This window comes from Protobothrops mucrosquamatus, unplaced genomic scaffold, assembly GCF_001527695.2.
Source record: "Protobothrops mucrosquamatus isolate PMUCROS unplaced genomic scaffold, P.Mucros_1.0 scaffold635, whole genome shotgun sequence".
Lineage (NCBI taxonomy): Eukaryota > Metazoa > Chordata > Lepidosauria > Squamata > Viperidae > Protobothrops > Protobothrops mucrosquamatus.
Genome location: NW_015386927.1, coordinates 62,107 through 84,152, shown reverse-complemented (window position 1 = coordinate 84,152; position 22,046 = coordinate 62,107). Strand labels below are relative to the sequence as shown.

Here is a 22,046-nt window from a genome sequence, read left to right as displayed (position 1 = left end):
AAAGTCAACATGGGATCTTTACTAAGTTGTCCCAGTGGGAGCCCATAAAGAATTTACCGGCCTTCCGAGGCAATCCTTACGGCCCTTGCCAGTTCGGAAGTGAGTCAGGAAAACTTATGCAGAGCTACGGACAGCCCTTTTGCCCCACTTAGGAATGGCAGTCCCCCCCCACCCCCCAAAAAGAGTGGATCGGCGCCAGTTAGGAGAGACGGATGTCAGAGATCGCTGCTCTATACAGCCGGCCAGCGCAGAGACGAAGCTACAAAGCCCGCCTCCACCACAACACCGGCCATCGGTCGCCAGCGAGTTCATGCCCACCCGGGTTACAACCTCCACGGCTGCCGGCCCGAGCCCCGCATCGCTCACCCTTCTCTCGCCAGTTTCCCGCCTGCGCAACACGAGACCCAAGCAACCCCTTCAGCTGCCACCGGAAACTAACCTCACTTCCGCCTTCCGAAGCTACAGACCGACCGTCGCTCCTGCGAGGCTTCCAGCTGGCGTTTCTTCCTGCGTGCTATAAACTTCCGATCAAAAAGGATGGCTGCTCTACGCCACGTTCCTCTATGAATGCGGAACAATTCCGCTCTAGTCCTTCACGTCTCTATGGCGAGAGTCTTGGAGCGCGGTCGGGTTTTGATTAAAAGCGCCCGAGACGGCGGTGGGGGATTTCTGGGGGAATGTTAACTTTTGCTTTCCTACAATCTGAGAGGCGTCGCTGTTTTCTATAGGCACCGAGGAAAGAGTACCTTGCCTTTCTCCTCTAACTTTATGGCGAGGACCGCAGCCTCCCGTCCTAGGCTCAAAATCATTCTTAATTGAAAGCATTTCCCTGCTTTCTCTGGCTTGGAGAATTGGATGGGTGATTTGCCCGCAGGCTATGGGCTACTGAAACAAAATTTTGCCTAAAAGAAGTTAACAGGCAAATAAGTAAAACTGCGAAAATGAATATGTAAGTCATCAAGCTGTTCCTTTTCAGGGCAAGCAACATTACGCGGGGTGTACAAAAGGAATAAGAAATAGCTGAAGAACTTAAAAAGCTTAAGAAAATAAAGCAGAGGTAGATATAGTTTGCATCAACATCTTTTGCTGTAGCTCTTCATTACAAATGAAGCATGCTGCCATCACACCCATACATCACTACTTGCAATGCTTGTTTTAGTCTTTCAATGTCTTCTTTCTCATTTTCAGGATTTTACTAATTCCATCCATCTATATCTTTCTTGTCAGTCTTCTACTTCTTTTTGCTCCCCATTCCCCTAACCATTATATATTTTTCTGTCAGTTCTGATTCAGTCTCTCTGTATGGCTAAACTACTTGAAGATATTTCTTCTTTACTGGCCGCTCACTTTCGCATTCAATTCATATTCATCAGCTATTTCTTCATTCATTCTTGACCCACTCTTCATAAGCATCTATTCCACTGCATTCAATTTTTCTTTTTCTCTTGATGTGCCACTTGCTTTCACTTCTATAAACAAAGTGAGCAGAGGCACAGACATTTTTACTTCTTTTAAGAAAAAATTGTTCAGAATAGACCATATACAATCCATTACTTTTTGCCAAGATTTGCACATCTTAGAATTTCTACACTCAGTTTTCCATTTTTAGAAATCATTCAACCAAGGAATTCAAAGTCAAGAATTTGTTCAAGACTTTTTGCCATTGATGCATCACTTGCAATCGGTCTTGTTAAATACAACTTAAATACCAAAGATGAGATATTACATGTATGTACATATACATGTATGTATTCTGGTAATTGATTTGTTAATTTTCAGTTTCAAACTCCTTGTTGCACCAGACAGTCTGTTTAAGTAGTTTGCTACTACCATTTAGTTTCAGCCAACAATAGAAAATTGCCTGCATACAAAGGTACATTATAGTACAATTTATATCTCCAACCAACACACTTTTAACATCATTAGAGTATATATCCATTAGTACATTAAACAAGCTAGCAGACATCACACATTCTTGTCTTATTCCCCCTTCAGAATCGATCCATTCACTGAAGAATCCCGTTTATTCTTATGCATTATATATTTCCAACATACGTTGCTCTTACCACATTCAGCTAACCTTCAATTTTGGCAAAACATTCTATAATTCAAGTCTTTATTATACTTTTTCCCTAAAGCAACAATTATTCATCATAACTATCACTATTGGTATTATTTTTGCTTTCATTTGCCACAGTCATTCTACATGTATTTGTAGGTCTTTGCATTTGGTGACTTTCTACAGTTTTTTTTGCTTCTAGTCTGCTTTCTTTACCTACTGTAACATCCACTATCCAGACTTATTTGTCTTTTTTATCAACAGTCTGGGGTCTGTGGCAGATGCTTGTCTGTTTGAATTCTAATGTCGCAGAGCACTTTAGCTTCTTCATTTTCTATTACTTTGTCTATTTTGTGGTCCCACCAGTTCTTGCTTGCAGTCAAATGGTATTTCCTGCTGATATTCCAATGCATCATTATTGTTAATTTATCATACTATTGTTTCTAGTAAGTTTGGGCAATTTTCTTGCAGCAGCTAACTAGGTGATCCGTTGTTTCTTCCACTTCTTTGCAGAGGTGGCATTTGCTTTCTGTTACTGTCTTTTCAGTTCTGACTTTGTATGCATTTGTTCCTAAGGCTTAGTCTTGTGCAGCCAGAATGAGCCCCTCCGTCTTTTTCTTCAGCTTTTCTGCTCTTAGCCATTGTGAGGTATTGCATTATCTGCTTTGCCTGCTGTTTTTTTTAATTTATTGAAAATAAAACATATTTTATTATATTATATATTATTGTGTAATTATATATGTGTAATATATTATTAATATTACTATGGTTAGTTGCATAGTCAACCAGATGTTAAAACTGGATTTGTCCTTTTATTCAGAACTGTCATGGCATTTATTACTTACTTTTTATCCATTTTTTCTTGGACACTAACATGTTTCATCCCAAATTATTTCACCATTTTTAATGTTAATTCTACAGAATTGACTTTAATACAGACACCCTGTTTAGTCCTCATTTTCAAAACAATTTTAAATTTTCAATCAAAATTACCTTATAATTTCTCTGCCTCTTTGAATTTGAATTTTTTTCTCTTGCTCTCTGGCTGCCACCACTACTACAACTAGTAGTGTTGTTAACAAAAATAATGTCATGTAAAGTCTAAAGGAAATTGATCTCAAAGACATATTTCAAGAATTTATATTGGAGATGAGAAAATATGTTCAGCATAATTAGAAAATGTCTGGATCCATTAGCTTTTAAAAAGCAATAGTTTATTGATTTTATTGATGGTCTGAAAAGGGCAATTACTTAAGCAGATCTATTTACTCATTTATTTAATGTATACCCACATAAAACATTTCATGTTTAAGGTTCCACCAGGTTACATTCACAGCCAGTTACAGTTATATTCATTATTGGTAGGATAATTTCTCCCTACCCAAATCCCCACAGCTTCCTCCATTGAGACAAAACTTCAACAGCCTCACCTAGCCAGTTTGGAGGTCAAAAGATATAACGGGATACCATCAACATACTATGATACCAAATAACAAACCAGTGAATAGTGTTTGATGTTGAATAGGACAGGAGAGTGTTGAGCGTCTCCCTCAAAGGAGGGCCGTAGGGAGCAAATTCTCCATTGTAAGAAAGGGAGGAAGAGAACCACATAAAACAATGCCCCCACCATCTTTTGACCCTCCATGCTAACAAAAGTTTGTACACATTTACTGCACTTTCTGGCAGTGTTCAGGAGACAAGCTTATTCCAAAGATTCTTGCCTTCCCTGATGGGTCTTCAACTCTTTACCAAGGGTCCACATCATACAACTGTGTGATTTGTTTTGTTTTGCCTTATTGTATTATTGTAAGCTTTATGCTTATGATATTGTATGCTTTATGATTGGACAAACTGTACGAAACCAAGTGTGGTTTATTTAATAACTCAAGGTCAACTAAACCACGAACTGGGCCTCATCCATGGAGCTCAGATGCCGTGCTTTCCTCCCATCCCCATGAGGAAGCCTGAAAAAAGGGGGGCTTCATATTGAATTGACAAGTGGGTCTGTGCTGGCACTAAGTCCAAAATTTTTCACACTTGCCTAGCCCTCTTATGCACGGCTTCTTCAAAATACAGTTCCATATAAAGTCATTTGGGGAATCTTTATTTTTCCTAGACTCAATCTTTGTCTGAACTTGCAACAAAAAATGCATTGTTTGTTTTCTTTCCACATGCACTATCTTTTATTTGTCCCTGGGGCAGTAATTCTCAAGCTGACAAAAAAGATCTGGAGTATAAATGTTTTACCAGCTTAAAGTAACTTTCCAGAGGGGAGATTCACTGCAATTATTCTTCATGGAATTGCTCTCAACTTCCTTCTGTTAGATCAGGGTAAAAATATATTATGGAGGAACTGCCACTGCTTAATTTTTGCTCACTCGAACAGTAAATCTCAACTGCAATAGATAAATAATTGCTGAGCTGTGAAAACATTGGGAAATACTTCTCCCAAGTGACAATATGTGAAAAAAAACAATATTACCTTTAATCATTCAGGTTGAATTTTTGTTTATTATTAAAGAGGCAAGGTTGTTCTTTGAATTTGATTTAAAATGTTTGGTTTAAAACACTTTTCCCTCATGTTTTTCCTTAGCTTTAAAAAGTCATTCCTATAACAACATACAAGAGTGATAGTGCCACTGGTTCACCCACTATTTCTTCTTCAGTCTTCTTTTTTTATTATTATATTTTTATTTTTTAAACCAACAAAACAAAACATAACACACATACACACACAGTATATACTCCTCCTTTTTTTTAACAGCAATTTCGTAACAGTAATCTATTATTTACATTTTACCCCCTTATTCTTCTTTAGAATATTTATCCTTGTTGCCCCGTTGTTTCTTAGTTGCATTTTTCTTCCTTCATACTATACTTCATACTAAGAATACTACATATTATTATTACTATACATTATACACACATTTTCCACTTTTGATTTCTTCTTCAGTCTTGTGGTGTCTCAATTGTTGACAGTCACAAATGTTTAATTTACATCCAATATTACAGCAAAAGGAGCTGATCAATGTAAGCCCTAAAAAGGCTGTATTTGCTAATTAATATAAATATTAATTTATGTAATATTTCAATCAATTGTTTCAACTCTTTCAGCTTAAACTTTAATTTGGCTTTTAGCATTTCTTGTTGTCAGTTATATGTAATTGACATTTTATTACACTCATACAACAAATTAGGCAAACACAGCCGCTAAGTTGCCAATACTGTAGTTTTTGATAGAGATGATGTGTTAAATCACTGTACTAATGACTCAATCTCTCTTAGGCATTTCACATGTTTCTCTGCCATCCTCTACATATCGCTCCTTTGAGTGAATCTGTTTGCTAGGATTCTTCAGCAAACATACATGGAAGTGTTTGTAAGAGCCACCTCATTCTTTGTCGTCCCCTTCTTCTATTGCCCTCAATCTTTCCCAGCATTAGGCCCTTCTCCTGTGAGTCCTTCCTTCTCATTAGGTGGCCAAAGTATTTGAGTTTCAGCTTCAGGATCTGGCCTTCTAAAGAGCAATCGGGGTTGATCTCTTCTAGGACTGACCGGTTTAAACGCCTTGCAGTCCAAGGGACTCGCAGGAGTCTTCTCCAGCACCATAGTTCAAAGGCCTCAATTCTTTGGCGCTCAGCCTTTCTTATGGTCCAACTTTCACATCCATACATTGCAACTGGGAAAACCATGGCCTTGACTATACGCACTTTTGTTGGCAGGGTGTTGTCTCTGCTTTTTAGTATGCTGTCTAGATTTGCCATAGCTTTTCTCCCCAGGAGCAAGCTTTCTTGGCTGCAGTCCCCATCTGAGGTGATCTTGGAGCCCAGGAAAATAAAATCTGTCATTACCTCCATTTCTTCCCCATCTATTTGCCAGGAATTGAGAGGGCTGGATGCCATGATTTTGGTTTTCTTAATGTTGAGTTTCAAGCCAACTTTTGCACTCTCCTTCTTCACCCGCATCAAGTGGCTCTTTAGTTCCTCTTCACTTTCTGCCATTAGAGTGGTATCATCTGCATATCTTAGGTTGTTGCTATTTCTCCCGGCAATCTTAATTCCAACTTTTGATTCATCTAGCCCTGCCTTTCTCATAATGTGCTCTGCATATAAGTTAAATAGGCAGGGCGACAGTATACAGCCTTGCCGGACTCCTTTCCCAATTTTGAACCAATCAGTGGTTCCGTGTCCAGTTCTCGCTGTTGCTTCTTGACCCGCATATAGGTTTCTCAAGAGACAAATAAGATGGTCTGGTACTCCCATCTCTTTAAGAACTTGCCACAATTTGTTGTGTTCCACACAATCAAAGGCATAGTCAATGAAGCAGAAGTAGATGTTTTTCTGGAACTCCCTAGCTTTCTCCATGATCCAGCATATGCTGGCAATTTGATCCCTAGTTCCTCTGCCTCTTCGAAATCCTGCCTGTACTTCTGGTAGTTCTCGATCCACATACTGCTGGAGTCTAGGTTGTAGGATTTTAAGCATAACTTTACTAGCATATGAAATGAGTGCAATGGTGTGATAGTTTGAACATTCTTCGGCATTGCCTTTCTTTGAAATTGGAATGTAAACTGACCTTTTCCAATCCTGTGGCCACTGTTGAGTTTTCCAAATTTGCTGGCAATTTGCGTGTAACACTTTTACTGCATCGTCTTTTAAGATACTGCTTAGTATTTCTTAGTTTACTGCTACCTAGAACAATTGAACAGATTCTTAAATCACTGAGTTGATCAGATAATAGAAGCTGAAGATCTAGAGACATGAAGGTGATAGAACAGCATAGGGAGAGAAAAAAAATCCCAATTTGGTATTTAGTAATACTCTGTCATTTGTTTCAGCAGTTATAGATCATTTTTGGACTGCAGTATAATTGCTATAGCAAAAACATTTTCTACAAAAATGAAGAGCTAAAGCAAAACCCTGTACCTAGCATATGGAAATCAGAATCTTTAAAAAAAAAAAAAGATTCTAATTTCCATATGCCAGGTACCCTTGTTCACCTGCCTGTTCTACTTATTAATTAAGGACTGGTCTATAATTCCCAGGTACTGGGCTGATGAATTATCCAAATGATATAGGTATTAATTCTAGAGAGCCAGTTTGGCATAGTTGTTAAGCTCATGGGACTAGAGAGCAAGAAACCATGAGTTCTGATCCTCCCTTAAGGCAGAAAGCCAACTGGATAATCTCGGGTCAGTCACTCTCTCTCTCAGCCCAAGGGCAAACCACTTCTGAAATCTTGCCAAGAAAACTGCAGGAACAAGCAGTTGCCACAGCTAATAAAGCACAACAACAGGACACAGGGCAATTTCTTTGTACAAAAAAGGTCATTGATACAATAATTCTGAAATTTTTTCTCTTGGAGAATACAACTGAACCAATACCCCAGTGTTAGACTTCATCTTCTCTGACACTTCAATATCATAGTAATAGAAGGAAGAGAAATGTTCTGAAAGGTGTATCTCTTTCATGTGCTTATCCGGCTACTGTATATTGGACAGTTTTCCCTAATATAACCAGCAAATTTGGGCACGATTCTTGATACTATACACTTTTTCCTGTCCTTTCTGGGCTTGGTGAGGTAACATCATGTCGGGAGAGGCAGCTTGTACTTTTGGATTATGTGAAATGTGTTGTTCTTTGTTTAAGGTGCTCAACACTCACATCCTTCTTGCCACATCTGTTTAACCAATATTGAAACTTTTTTGTGCAAGGGAATCAAACTTGGATATTGGCGGACAATCTCAAGTGAAGCATTTCACACACCTTTTATAATAGTTGCATTGGTTATGTTTCCATGCATAAGAACTGGTAATTATCGTTCAAGCCTTGAATAACTGAGGTTCCTCTTGCTAAACCTATGGGAGATGAGCTTCCTTCCATGTCCCAGAGGCTTAAATGCTTTTGAAATACCATCCAGTCATATTTTGGGAATAATCTACAAAAATAACCCCACAATTCCTTTATAAATTCATAGGGAGGAAATGTTCAAAAGCCACCAAATTATAAAAGTAGAGCCTGCCTAATGTAATTTTAATCTTGTATCCCACACCGCCATTGCATGTTATCCTTCAGGTATCCATATGCAGTGAATGCATAAAAGTTTTCCTGCTCTGAGGCTTGCACAGTTCTGCTATTGCTCTTATACAGTAAGTGTCTTGATTCTTGCTTTGCAATCCTGAAAAGGGAGACATTTTTCTACTTAGGATTGAGGGTGAACACAATGCCCAGAATGTCTGCATGTAATAATAATTAATAATAATAATAATAATAATAATAATAATAATAACAACAACAACAACAACAACAATAATAATAATAACAACAACAACAAAACAACAACAACAGCAAACAACAACAACAACAACAACAATAATAATAATAACAATAATAATAATAATAATAATAATAATAATAATAATAATAATAATAATAATAATAATAATAATAATAATAAAGTTGGAAGGGACCTTGGAGGTCATCGAGTCCAACCCCCTGCCCACGCAGGAACCCTACACCATTTCAGACAAACGGCTGTCCAGTCTCTTCTTAAAAACTTCCAGTGTTGGAGCATTCACCGCTTCTGGAGGCAGGTTGTTCCATTGGTTAATTGTTCTAACTGTCAGGAAGTTTCTTCTTAGTTCTAGGTTGCTTCTCTCTTTGGTTAGTTTCCACCCGTTGCTTCTTGTCCTGCCTTCAGGCGCTTTGGAGAATAGCTTGACTCCCTCTTCTTTGTGGCAGCCCCTGAGATATTGGAACACTGCTATCATGTCCCCCCCTCGTCCTTCTCTTCATTAAACTAGACATACCCAATTCCAGCAACCGTTCAACCGAGTCTGTAAAACCAGGGAGCGTGCTTACCCAAATGTGAATGGAATGAAAATAGATCCTGGGCTGTTCAAGGCTGGGAATAAACTGGGCCTGTTGGCAGCAAGAGAATCAGGAGAGAGACAGAGAGATTGCCAATAGTTCTCTCGCCCACTTCTCTTGCTAACCCATAGATGGCACCAGAAGTAAGAAGACAAAAAGCTGGTCCTTCAACACCAGTTCTGTCAACAGAAGAGAGAAACCCAAGAAGTGGGCTTTCTGTTGTCAGTGATAATAATGTGGAATTAGAGAACGTGCTGTGAAAGATTGATAGGAGAAAGTGGAGAACTTGGCTTTTTAGTACTGGTTCTCCTGGCATCAAAAAGAGCCACTACCAGCAAAGAGTAATAATTGACTTTCCAGTGGCAGTGCAAAGGGAGATGGATGCAGTTCTTCAGTCAATATTCTATAGTCAAGACAGTGCCCAGAGTGTGGGTTTGCTTTATTGTAGGGGTGTTGTCTGCAGAGGCATATCCTGCCAGAATACAGTAGATCTTTCTGTCCCCTCCATTTTGATGCTGCAGGGCCAAAGCCTCAGGGATGTTTTTTCTCTCTCTCATGTCAAGTGGTCTTCACACACACACACACACACACACACACACACACGGTGGGGTCCAAGGGAAGGGATGCGTATAAAAGGGCTCTTCAGCCACCATTTCATGGAGGAAAGCACTATTCCGGTTTTTTTCTGGACAGCTGGCATCTCTAAGATTCGCTTCTCCTTTTCTCACTTTTGCTATTCCTACCATAGAAAGGGTGACAAAAGGAAGGGAGCAATTGGCTACCAATTCCCTGATTCTGTGGAATGATCGCTCCATTGGATAAGAGAACGAAGAGCAGAAAACCGATGGGTCGTCTGCTGTCAGTTATTTGCTGCAGAGGAGACATTGCACCCTACCTCTCTTTTCCTCCTGCTTCTCATGCAGATCTCACCCCTATTCTACTTTAGCACCAAGACAGAACAGGGACTATAAGTACAATCAGCATTCTCTGAAATCAGCATTTTTTCACAAGATCTTCTGCTGAATGCTAGCACTTTGCTACTGCTTCTCAGGGTTAGGTGAGGATGAGTTAAGTGTCCCTGTCCCAACACACACACACACACACACACACACAGAGAGAGAGAGAGAGAGAGAGAGAGAGAGAGAGAGAGAGAGAGAGAGAGAGAGAGAGAGAGGTGGTTTTGCACTTTGAGAAGGGGTATGCAGATGGACTGAGACTTGGGAGATCCAGGTTCAAGTTCTACTCAACCAAAGAACTTGAATGATTTTGTACCAGCTACTTTTTTTAATCGTGTAGGGTTGCTGTTGTAGGAACAAAGTGGGGAGAACGCCTACTGCCCAGTCTTGATCTCCCAGAGGAGAGGCAAGATATAAAAGTAATGTAATTATGATAAACATTTATACATTAGTGATTTATAGCATCACCAAGCCATTGGTAATGAAACTGCTCTCATTACACATATATCACCAAAGCAATGACCATAGAAATCGCTTTTGTGGAAATGGTGAACATTAATATTTAAAAAGCACATGTACATACACTCTCATCCCCAGCAGGAACATTAATAAGTCTGAACCCACATGCTTTAGAAAGAGCTCCACATGCTGCCTTCGGAAAGGAGCCTGAAAGATGTATCTGGAGACAGATATTCTCACCGGATATCCAGTTACTTAGCTCTTCTCGCTATCATTGATCTGAGACTCTGGGAAGGTAGTGGAGACAGGATTGTGCTAGGACAACTCCCATTTTTCAATTTGGTCTCCAAGGAAAACGGTTCTTTAAGGTTCTTTAACCTTCCTCTTTTGTTTGTGATCCCTTCCCCCATTTTCGACTGTGTGAAGTTCCCAGCACTCACATAAGCAGAGTCTGTAGGGCTGGAACACCACTCAAGAAAATGCAGCACTTGCGGATTCATTATTTAATGCTAAGATGTCTTCCATCTACATACTTGCTGGAATCCAATTTGTAACTGATGAGCTGGGAAGCCCCACCTTTCTCTGACAGCATCATTATAGTGTTCAGTGGAGACAGGAGCAAGATCTTATTAAAGGGGTCCCTGCACTTCAGACTGGCCCAGAGTTGCAGCAGAGAAGAGCTGGAAGGAGCCAACTTGATATCCTTTGGAAGTGTCTTCTGTTCATTCTGCCAGCACCGCTTTCACCACTGGTGTCTGTTCCTGCCCTCATCACTGCAACCCTTGGCCTTCTCCTCTGGCTTGCAGGGCATCCTGGAGTTGTTCCTCAGTCTCCATGCTTTCCTCCAGCATGACGTGCGTAGCAAATTTCTTCACCTATGAAACCACCAAATCTGTGGTGGTAAAGAGCTGGACCATCGGCGTGATCAACCGGGCTGTCCAGCTGCTCATCATTTCATACTTCATTGGGTGAGGGAAAACAGATGCACTGGGGGTGATATCTTCTAACCTGGGGGGAGGATGTAAATAGCAGGTAGGAATCTAACCCGCAGATATCACTTTTCAAAAAAGATTTCTTTATTTGAGAAAGTTTAACAGAGGGGGTGGGAAGAATGCGGTGGAGGGGGAAAAAATCTGAATACTGATTGATGTGAACAACAAGGCAGGACAGGCTGCTTGACCGAACATTTGGTGTCCTCAGTGCAACTTCAAATGCATGGGGTCATAAGCATGGGGAAGATTTGAGAGAGGTAAGCATTTGCATCCTAATTATCTTTAAGCTTGCAGAAATTCATATACCAGTATCTATGACTGCCAGGTCTGAAAAAGGAGCGTATGAAAGGAAGCTCATGTCTCATGAGGTTGTTGCCAGTGTCTCCTCCTACAGGTAGGGGCTTAGGTAACAAGCGGCCAATTGCTCCATTCTGCGGTGATGAAGACAGGACACTTTTTTTGAAGAAGTAGAAAAATGGATTCAGACCATTTTTATCTGAAAGATCTTCAGCTAGTGATCCTCTAAGTGAAAGCTACACAAATCTGGGATTTCTGCCTATTGTTAATTTAGAGGCAATTACTTTGAGAAGTAAAGAAGGGTTGTCAGTGCTTGTTTTTGCTTTCCTGTGCAAATATTTTGCCTTTTTGTTGTTATGCATCAGGTAGAGACAGTTAGAACTTAGGACATTTGAAGGCAAAGGAAGCTTTGAACTAATGAAATGAAGGCGTGAGTGAAAAAGAGTGAACATTTTTGAATAATTATTTCACCGTTGTCTCAGATTTAAACCTCCCAATGTGATATCAAGAACTGTAGTAGCAACCTTATAATCTGCTGCACACCAGTACTTACTTTACCATGCTCCCATATATCATTCATACCACCTTATGGCCTGATGTTACCAATAATTGTGTGAATCCATGCTGTGTGTGCTTTGTGGACTTTAGCGGAGAGGCAGAGAAGAGGCAAAGAAATTGGTGACAGTTTATCATTCCATATCGTAACAAGTGCCTATTCTGAATAAGGGAGAGGTTTTGAGAGGGAATAGAAGAATAGTGCAGTCACTGAAATCGCAACTGAGTGATAAAATCCTTGCTTTGTATATGGGAGGGGTTTGTTTTTTTTGATATCTCTGGTGAAAATGTTCCAGCAGTAAACAATATGAAAATGCTCTGCCTGGGAGTCTCAACCCAAACAGAGGAAAGAATACTGGGTAGATGAACAGACTGCCCCTGGTTTAAGATAGTTTTCAGTGCTTCATGGAAGACGACATAGGCAGGAAGCATCAAAAAATCAGTAACAGTTTTTCTGATGAGATGATATTTTGCCTCAGTCTGTATGCATTGGAGGAATTCCCTAAATCCTAAGGATACTTCCAGATTAAGGTCTTCTGGCTCAGGGCCAACGAAAAAGCGTTGTGAAGCCATTCTTCCCCTCCCTCATTAATTTATTTTTTTAATGTGAATGATAAGGAAAAGATGGAAGAAATGGTGGGAAAATGCAGGAAAGCTTGGATGGCCACCAATACACAAAACTTTTAAACAAGGAGGCATAATTCAAAGCCTTATCTGGAAGCACCTCTTGAGGATTCTTTGGAATAGAATTGGAGTATTATAGCATTCCACAGAAAATGTTACTTATAATTATGTATGTGGGAGAAAAAGGCACATGGGACTACTGTATGAGATGAGAATTATGTTGGAAAGCATGTTAGGAAATTGGAAGTTATTTAATCCATTTTTAAGATAACATAAGCAGAAGGGTCATGGGGAAAGGAAGCTATTAATGTGATTATCATCTACAGGGACATGAGTGATGAGAACACTGGCGAAAGTCTGCAACTAACCGGAAGAGGAGGCAATGGTTACAAAGCCACTTCTGCTAAGATCTTGTGTTAACATAGCAATAACAGAAACAGCCATAGTTGCAGGAACATTCCAGTTAAGTGTGATGGAATAGTTACAATGACCAGAGCTATCTTGGTGCAGTGGTTAGAATGCAATGTTGCAGGCTGACTCTGCTCACTGCCAGGAGTTCGATCTTGATCTGCTCAAGGTTGACTCAGCCTTCCATCCTTTTGAGGTCAGTAAAATGAGGACCCAGATTATTGGGGGTAATATGCAGACTTTGTAAACTGCTCAGAGAGTGCTGTAAAGCACTATGGAGCGGTATATAAGTCTAAGTGCTTATTGCTATTGCCAGTGCTTTTTTTGTAAAAGAAAAAAAGGTGCCGGAACTCACACATGTCATACAACCCGCCTTGCCTACCCTACAAGGTTCCATCCAAAAAAGGTGCCAGAACTCAGTTCTGGGCGTTCTATGACAAAATAACTCCTGGCTATTGCTATTATTATTATGAATAGGATAACATATTAAATCCATCTCACAGCAAGGATGGGCAAATTACTGGCTTACTGTATCTACTCAGACTTTTATTAAGTTCTAAAATCCACTAGTTGGCTAGCAAGGTAAAAATTACATGTTTGGATCAATTCTGTGTCTCAGCATTTATTATGAGCACCACAGTTGAACAAAGCTCAGAATCTTTCTTCACACAAAAAAATGCCCTTATACTTTGGATTTTCTGCATTTTCTCAATATATTAGACTGAGTTTTTCTGTGCGCTATTTTGTTGTTGCTATTTTTTTAAAGGAGAATCTGAAATACTTGGTATTTTATGGTAAATCACTCAGATGGGAATCTGAATGATTTCTGCTACCGATCAGTTCGGATATCTTTCAGTCTTTCATAGTAAAGTCTGATTAGAATCTGAAACTTAACAAAAGAATGTTCCATTATGACTACAAATAGATTATAGATATTCCTCTATGGTAACTCTACTGCAGCTTCTGAATACCAAGATGAAGAAAACTCCTAAGGCAATGTGTTGTATATAATGTAGTCATCTAAAATATGAATATCTGTGAGTTCAATTCCTTGTAGAGGTCTTCAACCGCATAGAACAATATTCAGGGTTCGGATGCTACTTGCATCTGAAGAGTCCCAGTAAAAATGAAACCAATAATGTGGTGACTCCTAGTGGTTCCTGTAACTCTTCTGTAAAAAAAAAAATCTTAATGTTATAGATATTTTTTGGAGTATTTGGAACACGTAAGTCATCAGAGTTTGGAAAAGGTGATATATCACAACACCTCTTCCAGACAATATATATGAGACAGGAAATATATATGAGACAGAGACCCTGCCTTCACTTCCTCTTTACGATGGTACAATTTTACTCAGAGTATAACAATGTGCTCCGTGGTTGTATCATGTCTTCATTTCATCACTTCATAAGAAACAAAAACCTCTTTAAGTGATCATTAGGTTGCCAGTTTTAAAATAATACTCTCCCTCATCTTGCAGACCAACACTGTTCCATCACATTTTCAAGGTCATCCCTTATTTTGGAGGTGAAGTCAATCAACTTGTGTGGTGCAGATATATTTTGGGTATGTCAAGAGGTGAGGCTATATCCCTTCTATTCTGGCCACTTAAATTCCATCACAACTCTTTCTTTCCCAGTGTTCCCCCCTCTCCATTCCCACTTTATTTCTTGAGTTTCTTTGATACCCATTATCTTCTCCCTCCAGTACACTTGAAACCAAGTTCCCTCCAGGCTTTTAAAAGGGAAATGGAAACTATGCTAATGCTCTGCCATGCCATGCTAGGAAGAGGGGGGCCCTTCTGTTTTAACAATGTTGTGGTTGGAGGTGTATCTTTATTTTAAGGTGGAGCAATCTCATTTTAATTTTTTGCTGTTATTGAGAACATAAGGAGAGATGTTGAACCGGGCTTTTGTGGCATATCTGCAACCTTCCCTGTATTTTTCAGTTTCAATCACTTTCCCCTCCCATGAAGTAAGAGAGATGGGCTAGTTCAGTTTCAGTTCTCCTGCTTTATAAAATCTATTTAATTAGGCAAACATCACAGGCAATCTGCTTCCTTCCTCTCTAGGGTGATTTCTACATTAATTAATATTATTCTTATTATTCCATGTTATTTAAACTTGAGAGATGCCCAAATAGCATGTGAGAAGAGAGGCAGATAATGAACTTACAGAAACTCAGGCAGAGTCCTGAAATGAGTTCTCCTCCATTCCTGCTGCAGTGCGTTGATTGGTAGACATTTTCCCCATTCACCAGGGATGTGTGGCAAGGAGATGGCAGCAAGGTCAGGAAAAACAAACAAACCCTGATCACCCTCCCGTGATGAGTGGAGCAGTTGCCAATCTGGGCAGAACTCTCTGCCGTGACCCAGAACAGGTAAAATAGAGAAATGATAGGGATTGGCAGCTGGGACAGCTATGGTTATTTCTGGCATGTTTTGCAGCCACTCAAACATGGGTGGACAGGAAAGCTGGAAAGATCATAGCAGGCAGGGTAATTCTGAGATACGATATAAGGAAGCAGATCTGCTGCTTTTTCCTATTTGCTTATACATTTGCAAACAAAACATGTATATGGAAATATCCATGCAGTTTTCTTGGCATGATGGGGATACAAATATTGCAAAAATTCTGTAAATTTTTATTTTATTTATTTATTATTTAAATTTATATACCGCTCTATCTCCCTTACGGGACTCAGGGCGGTGAACAGGCAATAATAAAAATCACAGTAAATATTACATAAAAGCCTGCTCTAAAATATAAAACCCCTAACAAAACCCAATCAAAACTACGCCAGGCCGGCCGCATGGAACAGATGAGTTTTCAGGGCTCGGCGGAAGAGGCGCAGGTCTGCAATTGTACGTAGGTCAGGGGGTAGGTCATTCCAGAGGGCAGGAGCTGCCACAGAGAAGGCTCTCCCCCTGGGGGTCGCCAGCCGGCATTGTCTGGCTGACGGTACCCTAAGGAGGCCCTCTCTGTGGGAGCGGACTGGTCGAAGGGAGATATTTGGTAGGAGGCGGTCTTGCAAATACCTAGGTCCATTGCCATGGAAAGCTTTAGGTAAGGTTGACCTGTTGGAGAACTGGGAACAATTTAATGGCGTGTTTTTAAAGTTTTCCATTTGATGATAAGCATTATTATTTTAATCTTTTTGAACTGACTAAATAATCAAGATAGTGGCTGTAAAGAAAGAGAGACAGAGGGAGAGAGAAGGCAGCAGCTCAGTGACCAAAGGGTAGAATATGAATTCAAAACAAAGGGAAGCATTGATCTGGAAAACACATCACATAAGCCAGGGAAAATATTATGATATTCATGATAAAGACAGTATTCTTCAAAATGTCCTGCAAATCCATCTGCAGAAGTTTAACTTAATTTATAGTTAAAGATAAAATAACAATTTTGTCCCAGTCATTAGAGAGGCTGGCTGTAGGTTTGTGGCCATTTTGATCTGCAAAGTGGACTGAAAAACACATGCAGCTACAGAAGTATAACATAAAGCAAAAAAAAAAAAAAAAACCATGTCACTTTCTGCATTGTTAAAGGGGTGATACAGTTAGTAGCTGTAGAACTGGTGCAATATGTGGAAACTGCATTCATGTCAGAGGAAAGAATGAGTCTGTTTGCCTTACCTGGCGTAAACTTCCTTCCTAGGCATTAGCCTAGAAATCAGGGGTAGGCAACCTTGGCTCCTGGCTCAGGAATTCTGGGAGTTGAAGTCCAGGAGTCATGAAAGAGCCAAGGTTGCCTACCCCTGGCCTAGATGGTTATGGATAGGTAAAGGGGTTCATGGCAAGGAAATAGCTGGAGTCCTGTCATCCACTCCCCTCCAAGCTCTGTTTGAGTGCCACAGTTGGTTTCCTCTTCCTTTTGAGGTTGTTAAAACAAAATTTCATTAACAACAACAGGCGCTTCAGCCTTGCCAACACCCCTCACACACCCCCACACACACTAATTCCCCCTCTCCCTTGCAAAAGGAGAATTTGGTTCTGCTCAAATACAGTGTTGCTGGCAAGAACTAGATTGTTAAATCTTGCTCCCTTCCCTGGAGTCTATCAAGATGATGAGCAATTTTGTTCTTCTTAGGCAGATTATTTCTTCCTGCTGGAAATGCATCTGACCCAATTCTTGCTAAAGATCTTTGTAGCTAAGACTCCGAACCTCAGCATAATTATTAGAGAGTACAGGTAGTCCTTGAGTTACAATCGTCATTGAGCCAATAATTTTGATCATAAGTCATGATGGCCATGAAGCAGGTCATCGCATGGTTGCACCCAGTGGTGGGATTCAGCCGGTTCGCACCACTTTGGCAGGACCGGTAGCTAATTTTTTGTTGCCCAGGCCCAGAATGGATTTCCAGAAGCGGCATCCACACAGAGAACTGGTTGTTCGCATATTTGAATCCCACCACTGGTTGCACCCGATTTTATGACATTTTTGCGGAGGTCGTAAAGAAAATGTGGTGATCATAAAGTGAACATGGTGGTTGTCAAGCAAGCGTATTGTTCACTATAGGGGTTTTTTCCCCGGAAAACAGAACTAAATGCTGATTTCTAACAAAAATGTCATAAATTGTGGTCATGTGACCATGGGATGCTGCAAATGGCCATAAATACAAGCCAATTGCTGAGCACCAAAATGCAGTCATATGACTGCAGGGGAGGGCAGCCATCAAAACTTCAATCCAGGTCACAAGTACTTTTTTGGGGGGGTATATTAACCTTAAATAGTCACTGAATGACCAGTTGTAAATTGGGGACTACCTGTAAGACTCATTAATCATAGGCTGAATCACTTCTGAGTCAAGATTCAGCATTATCCTGCATCTCCCATTGAAAGCAACGGGGCTTCCATTATTAATAGTTTCTTCCGTTGAGGATTTAGGAGACGGTCCTATCTATGTATATCGAGTTCACTTGAATGCATTAGCATTTTCTCAGGATGTAAATGATTAGTGCTCATCACCACTAATTTCAGCTGGATAAAATTGTCTTTCTCTGTGTGGAATTTTTAAGTACATTTTTCAACTACTTGAATTGCAATAATTGGTCATGGATAAAAGGAGACCTTTCTCTCTCACACACACATACACACATACACCCAAACCCTTATATCCACAGAGATGTCCTGGTTAAAATGAGTTTGTTGGGGAATTTTTTTTTTATTTTTTATTTTTTTGACAGTGTTGTATAAGTCAACCGAAGACAGTTCAAAAGTTGAAACCACTCAAGTGACAAGCAGCACAATCATCTTGCTTCATTACTGTGACAGAGTTTTGGATTAGCAACAGATCTATCTTTTCCAGCCTGGTGCCCTCTGTATAATGATGGGTTATAACGCCAGCTCCCCAGTTATAACTCATGCCATCTCCAATGACATGAAGAGGATTTCTGCTTGCAACATGACATTCTCTCTGCTCTTATATCTAGACAGTGATGTGGTGGAGCTTTGTTTTGCTATGCTGCTTATTCTGGCTTGGCATTTTCATTCAGTTGGCCTACTTTCCCTCTCCCCATCCCCTTTGAGACTTCTCACTGCTCCTTAGCTTTGCCTAGGCTTTTATATTGGAAATTCAGTTACCCATATCATTCTGCTTTTCAGACCCCAAAGGCTTAAATGCATCCATTATATTTTGGAAGAGGAGCATCACAGCAACTTAAATCCAACTACTGCTATATTAGTCAACTCATCTGGAGAATGAATATAAACGCACACAAAATCACCTCCACTAGTTCAGATAATTCACTGATTTTATTCTATTCTGTAGTTCTTTATTTATTGGATGGAGGGATGGATGGATTTTTCTATCTTCCTACCCTGGTGAGTATTAAAAGCAATTCACAAAAGCTAAAAACACCAAAATATAACGAGCTAAAAATACCGTTCAAAACTGACACTAAAATAGGCACTAAAATAATTCCGCTATTAAAAGCCTAGTGAAAGAGAAGCGTCTTTACAGATTTTTTGAGTGCAGAGAGAGAGCAGGCCAAATGCAAGTCCTGAGGGAACACATTCCATATCTGGGGAATAGCAACACAGGAAAGGCTCTTTACCATTTGCTGTGGGGGGAAAAAACGGCTTCTGACAGCAGAGGCATCTTCAGAAGGTCCTCTTCTGCAGCTCTGAACATCTTTTGTAATAGGAAAGCTGCCCCTTAAATCAGTGTTTATCAACCTCAGCAATTTTACGATGTCAGAATTTGCTGCCTGGGGAATTCTGGGTTTTGAAGCCCACACATTAAAGTTGCCAAGACTGAGAAATATTGCCTTAGAGTGAGACCATTTGGGTCTTTAAAGGTCAGTCCTTAGGTGGTATTGGCTACCAGTGCTGATATCTCACTATAGGCATCATATCATCCATATACATAGTTGTAGTTAGCAGTCAAGCTGTTGTGTTTTGCACCAGGTCGAGTTTCAGGTCAGCTTTCAAGAATAGCCTCATGGAAGGCGCATTATTGTGAGAAATTGAGAAGATATGGATAAATAGTCACCAAATGCAGCTTAGGAAAGGTAGCAGTTGTATTAGCAGAATAACAGAGTTGGAAGGGACTGTGGCGGTCTTCTAGTCCAAACCCCCACTCAAACAGGAGACCTTGGGCCTATACCATTTTTCACAAATGATTGTCCAATCTCTTCTTAAAAACTTCCAGTGTTGGAGCATCCACAACTTCTGGAGACAAGTTGTTCCGCTACTTGATTATTCTTACTGTCAGGAAGTTTCTCCTTAGTTCTAAGTTGGTTCTCTCTTTGTTCAGTTTCCATCTATTGCTTCTTGTCTTGCCTTTTGGTGCTTTGGAAAATAGCTTGACTCCCTATTTTATATTTTATTTTATATTTTATTTTATAGTTGGCATACTAGTTGTAATTGTACACAGGTACTCCTTGCCCCAGCTCCTACTTGTAAATCCAGTGATAGCTGAGAGTTTAGAACATGTATGCCAGTCTGTAAGTCCTATCATCTCTGATATATCTGCCAATTGAATGATATAGTTGAGTTCTTCTGGAGGATCTCAGGTTGTTGAGAAAAAGCCAAAAAGGATATCGTGCTTGTGCGTTGAATGCTCAGCTATCATTGTGGAATATTGCTGTACAATCTGGAAAAGTCATCCTGGTCTGCTCCATACAGAAATAATGAAAGATAAGATAACCTTTATTGTCTTTTTTTTTTTTACTGCGGGCACAATGGCACACATCAAAAATGAAAGCAGAGAAGTATGCAGTTCAGTTAAGTCTAACTGAAAACCTTGCAAAGGGGACGTACTGTGCTGGAGACATGTCTCTGTCTGGGTACCAGGGAAATATACTTTTCAGAATTTTGAATTGCATGCAGAAAACAATACCACCTTTATGATTCAGTAAAGCACAAGAGAATTGGCCCCTGCTCAAAGAAATGTATAACCTAACTTGTAGCTATAAAAGAGGACAGCACTTTTCTTCAGCTGGAGGGGAACTCTGTTTTTTCCTTATTATATGCAGTTTCTGAGGAATGGGTAATGCTGATCTGGGGGTCCCTCTGCACTCTTAGAAATATTAGAGTGTTTATAGAAGTCAGGTGCATCGAGTCTCCCAAGGCTAGATACACCTAGTTTGTAATTTAAATGGCTTTGTTTTGCTTGTAAATAAAATTTTAAAAAACTGCACTGCTGAAAAATTGTCATTTTGCTGCTGACTTTCAGCAGCACAGTTCTGGGGACTGCAAAAATAAGATTGGGATTGAATTTATAGCCCAAAGATGTTACCAAGCCATATTGTAAAAGATAATTACATATTTTATGCAGACCCTTCTATGAACTCATATGGTGTGGGGATAGTGTCTGCCACCACATCCCATCATTCATACAGTAAGCCAGACTAAAAAGTCCCTTGATTCACAAGGAGCTAATCTTGATAGAGTTAAGGGTGACTAGAGAAAGGTCAGTTTCAATTTCATTGTGAGATGAACCTACTGGTAACCAAACAAATCATGAACCTGCATGAAATCCCAATATAGGTCTGTTATTTTTGAGAAAAGGGATTTTTTAAAAAAATTACAAAGCAGTTGCTCTTTTTTGAAATCACCACAAGAACAACAAATAGCCGGGGATTCAGCATGAGAAGTTCATTCCCTATCAACCAGTTTTTCTCTCCAGCCCTCTCAAAACAGACAATTTCCAATTACTGTCTATTGCTAATTAGGTCTGGCGAGTTTCTGGTCAATTTCCCCCTGCTCACTTCACCTGGTTAATAGATTCACAAACAATCAAATCTCCCTGGATCAATTCCAGGCATTTCTGTGGTTGGGATGCTGAGAGACAGAAAGGTGGGTCATCTGGAAGTGCTCTTTAGTTCATCTCCAAGCCTCCAAGAGAACATTTTGAGTGTGAGATCTGATGCTTGACATTGACTTAGACTGCAGAAATAAACCAGATAATTAGGTTTTTCGGGAGTGGGTTGGGGGGGGCAGAAGTTCAGCTTCCATTTTGATAGAACCAATGTGATAACTGTCATGGTGGTAAACCAAACACCAGGGATTTATATGAACTAAATATTAAAAACAAACAAAAACAAGAGGATTGAGGAATAATTTAAGGAATGAGACATCCGATGGCCCAGATACCCAGACTTCTCTGCCTCCTGGCTCCATATTTATTTATTTATTTATTTATTATTTTAATTTGTATACCGCCCTTCTCCCATAGGACTCAGGGCGGTTCACAGCATATTAAAAACAAATAATAAACACAAAGTACAAAAAATTACAAAATACAAAAATACAGAAAATAAACCCCGATAAAAGCCGAATTAAAACCAAATATTACAAGCTGTGTTTCCAATTAAAATACT

At 39.8% G+C, this 22,046-nt stretch overlaps 1 protein-coding gene across 1 annotated transcript in view; it reads left to right on the top strand.

Annotated features, from left to right (window-relative positions):
* The first annotated feature begins 11,177 nt into the window (after positions 1-11,177).
* Positions 11,178-22,046, top strand: part of P2RX3 (purinergic receptor P2X 3) — a 37,981-nt gene continuing 27,112 nt past the window's right edge. Inside the window, exon 1 of the mRNA XM_015817760.2 lies at positions 11,178-11,311. Coding sequence (XP_015673246.2) covers positions 11,178-11,311 — 134 coding nt within the window. The remainder of the gene's footprint in view (positions 11,312-22,046) is intronic.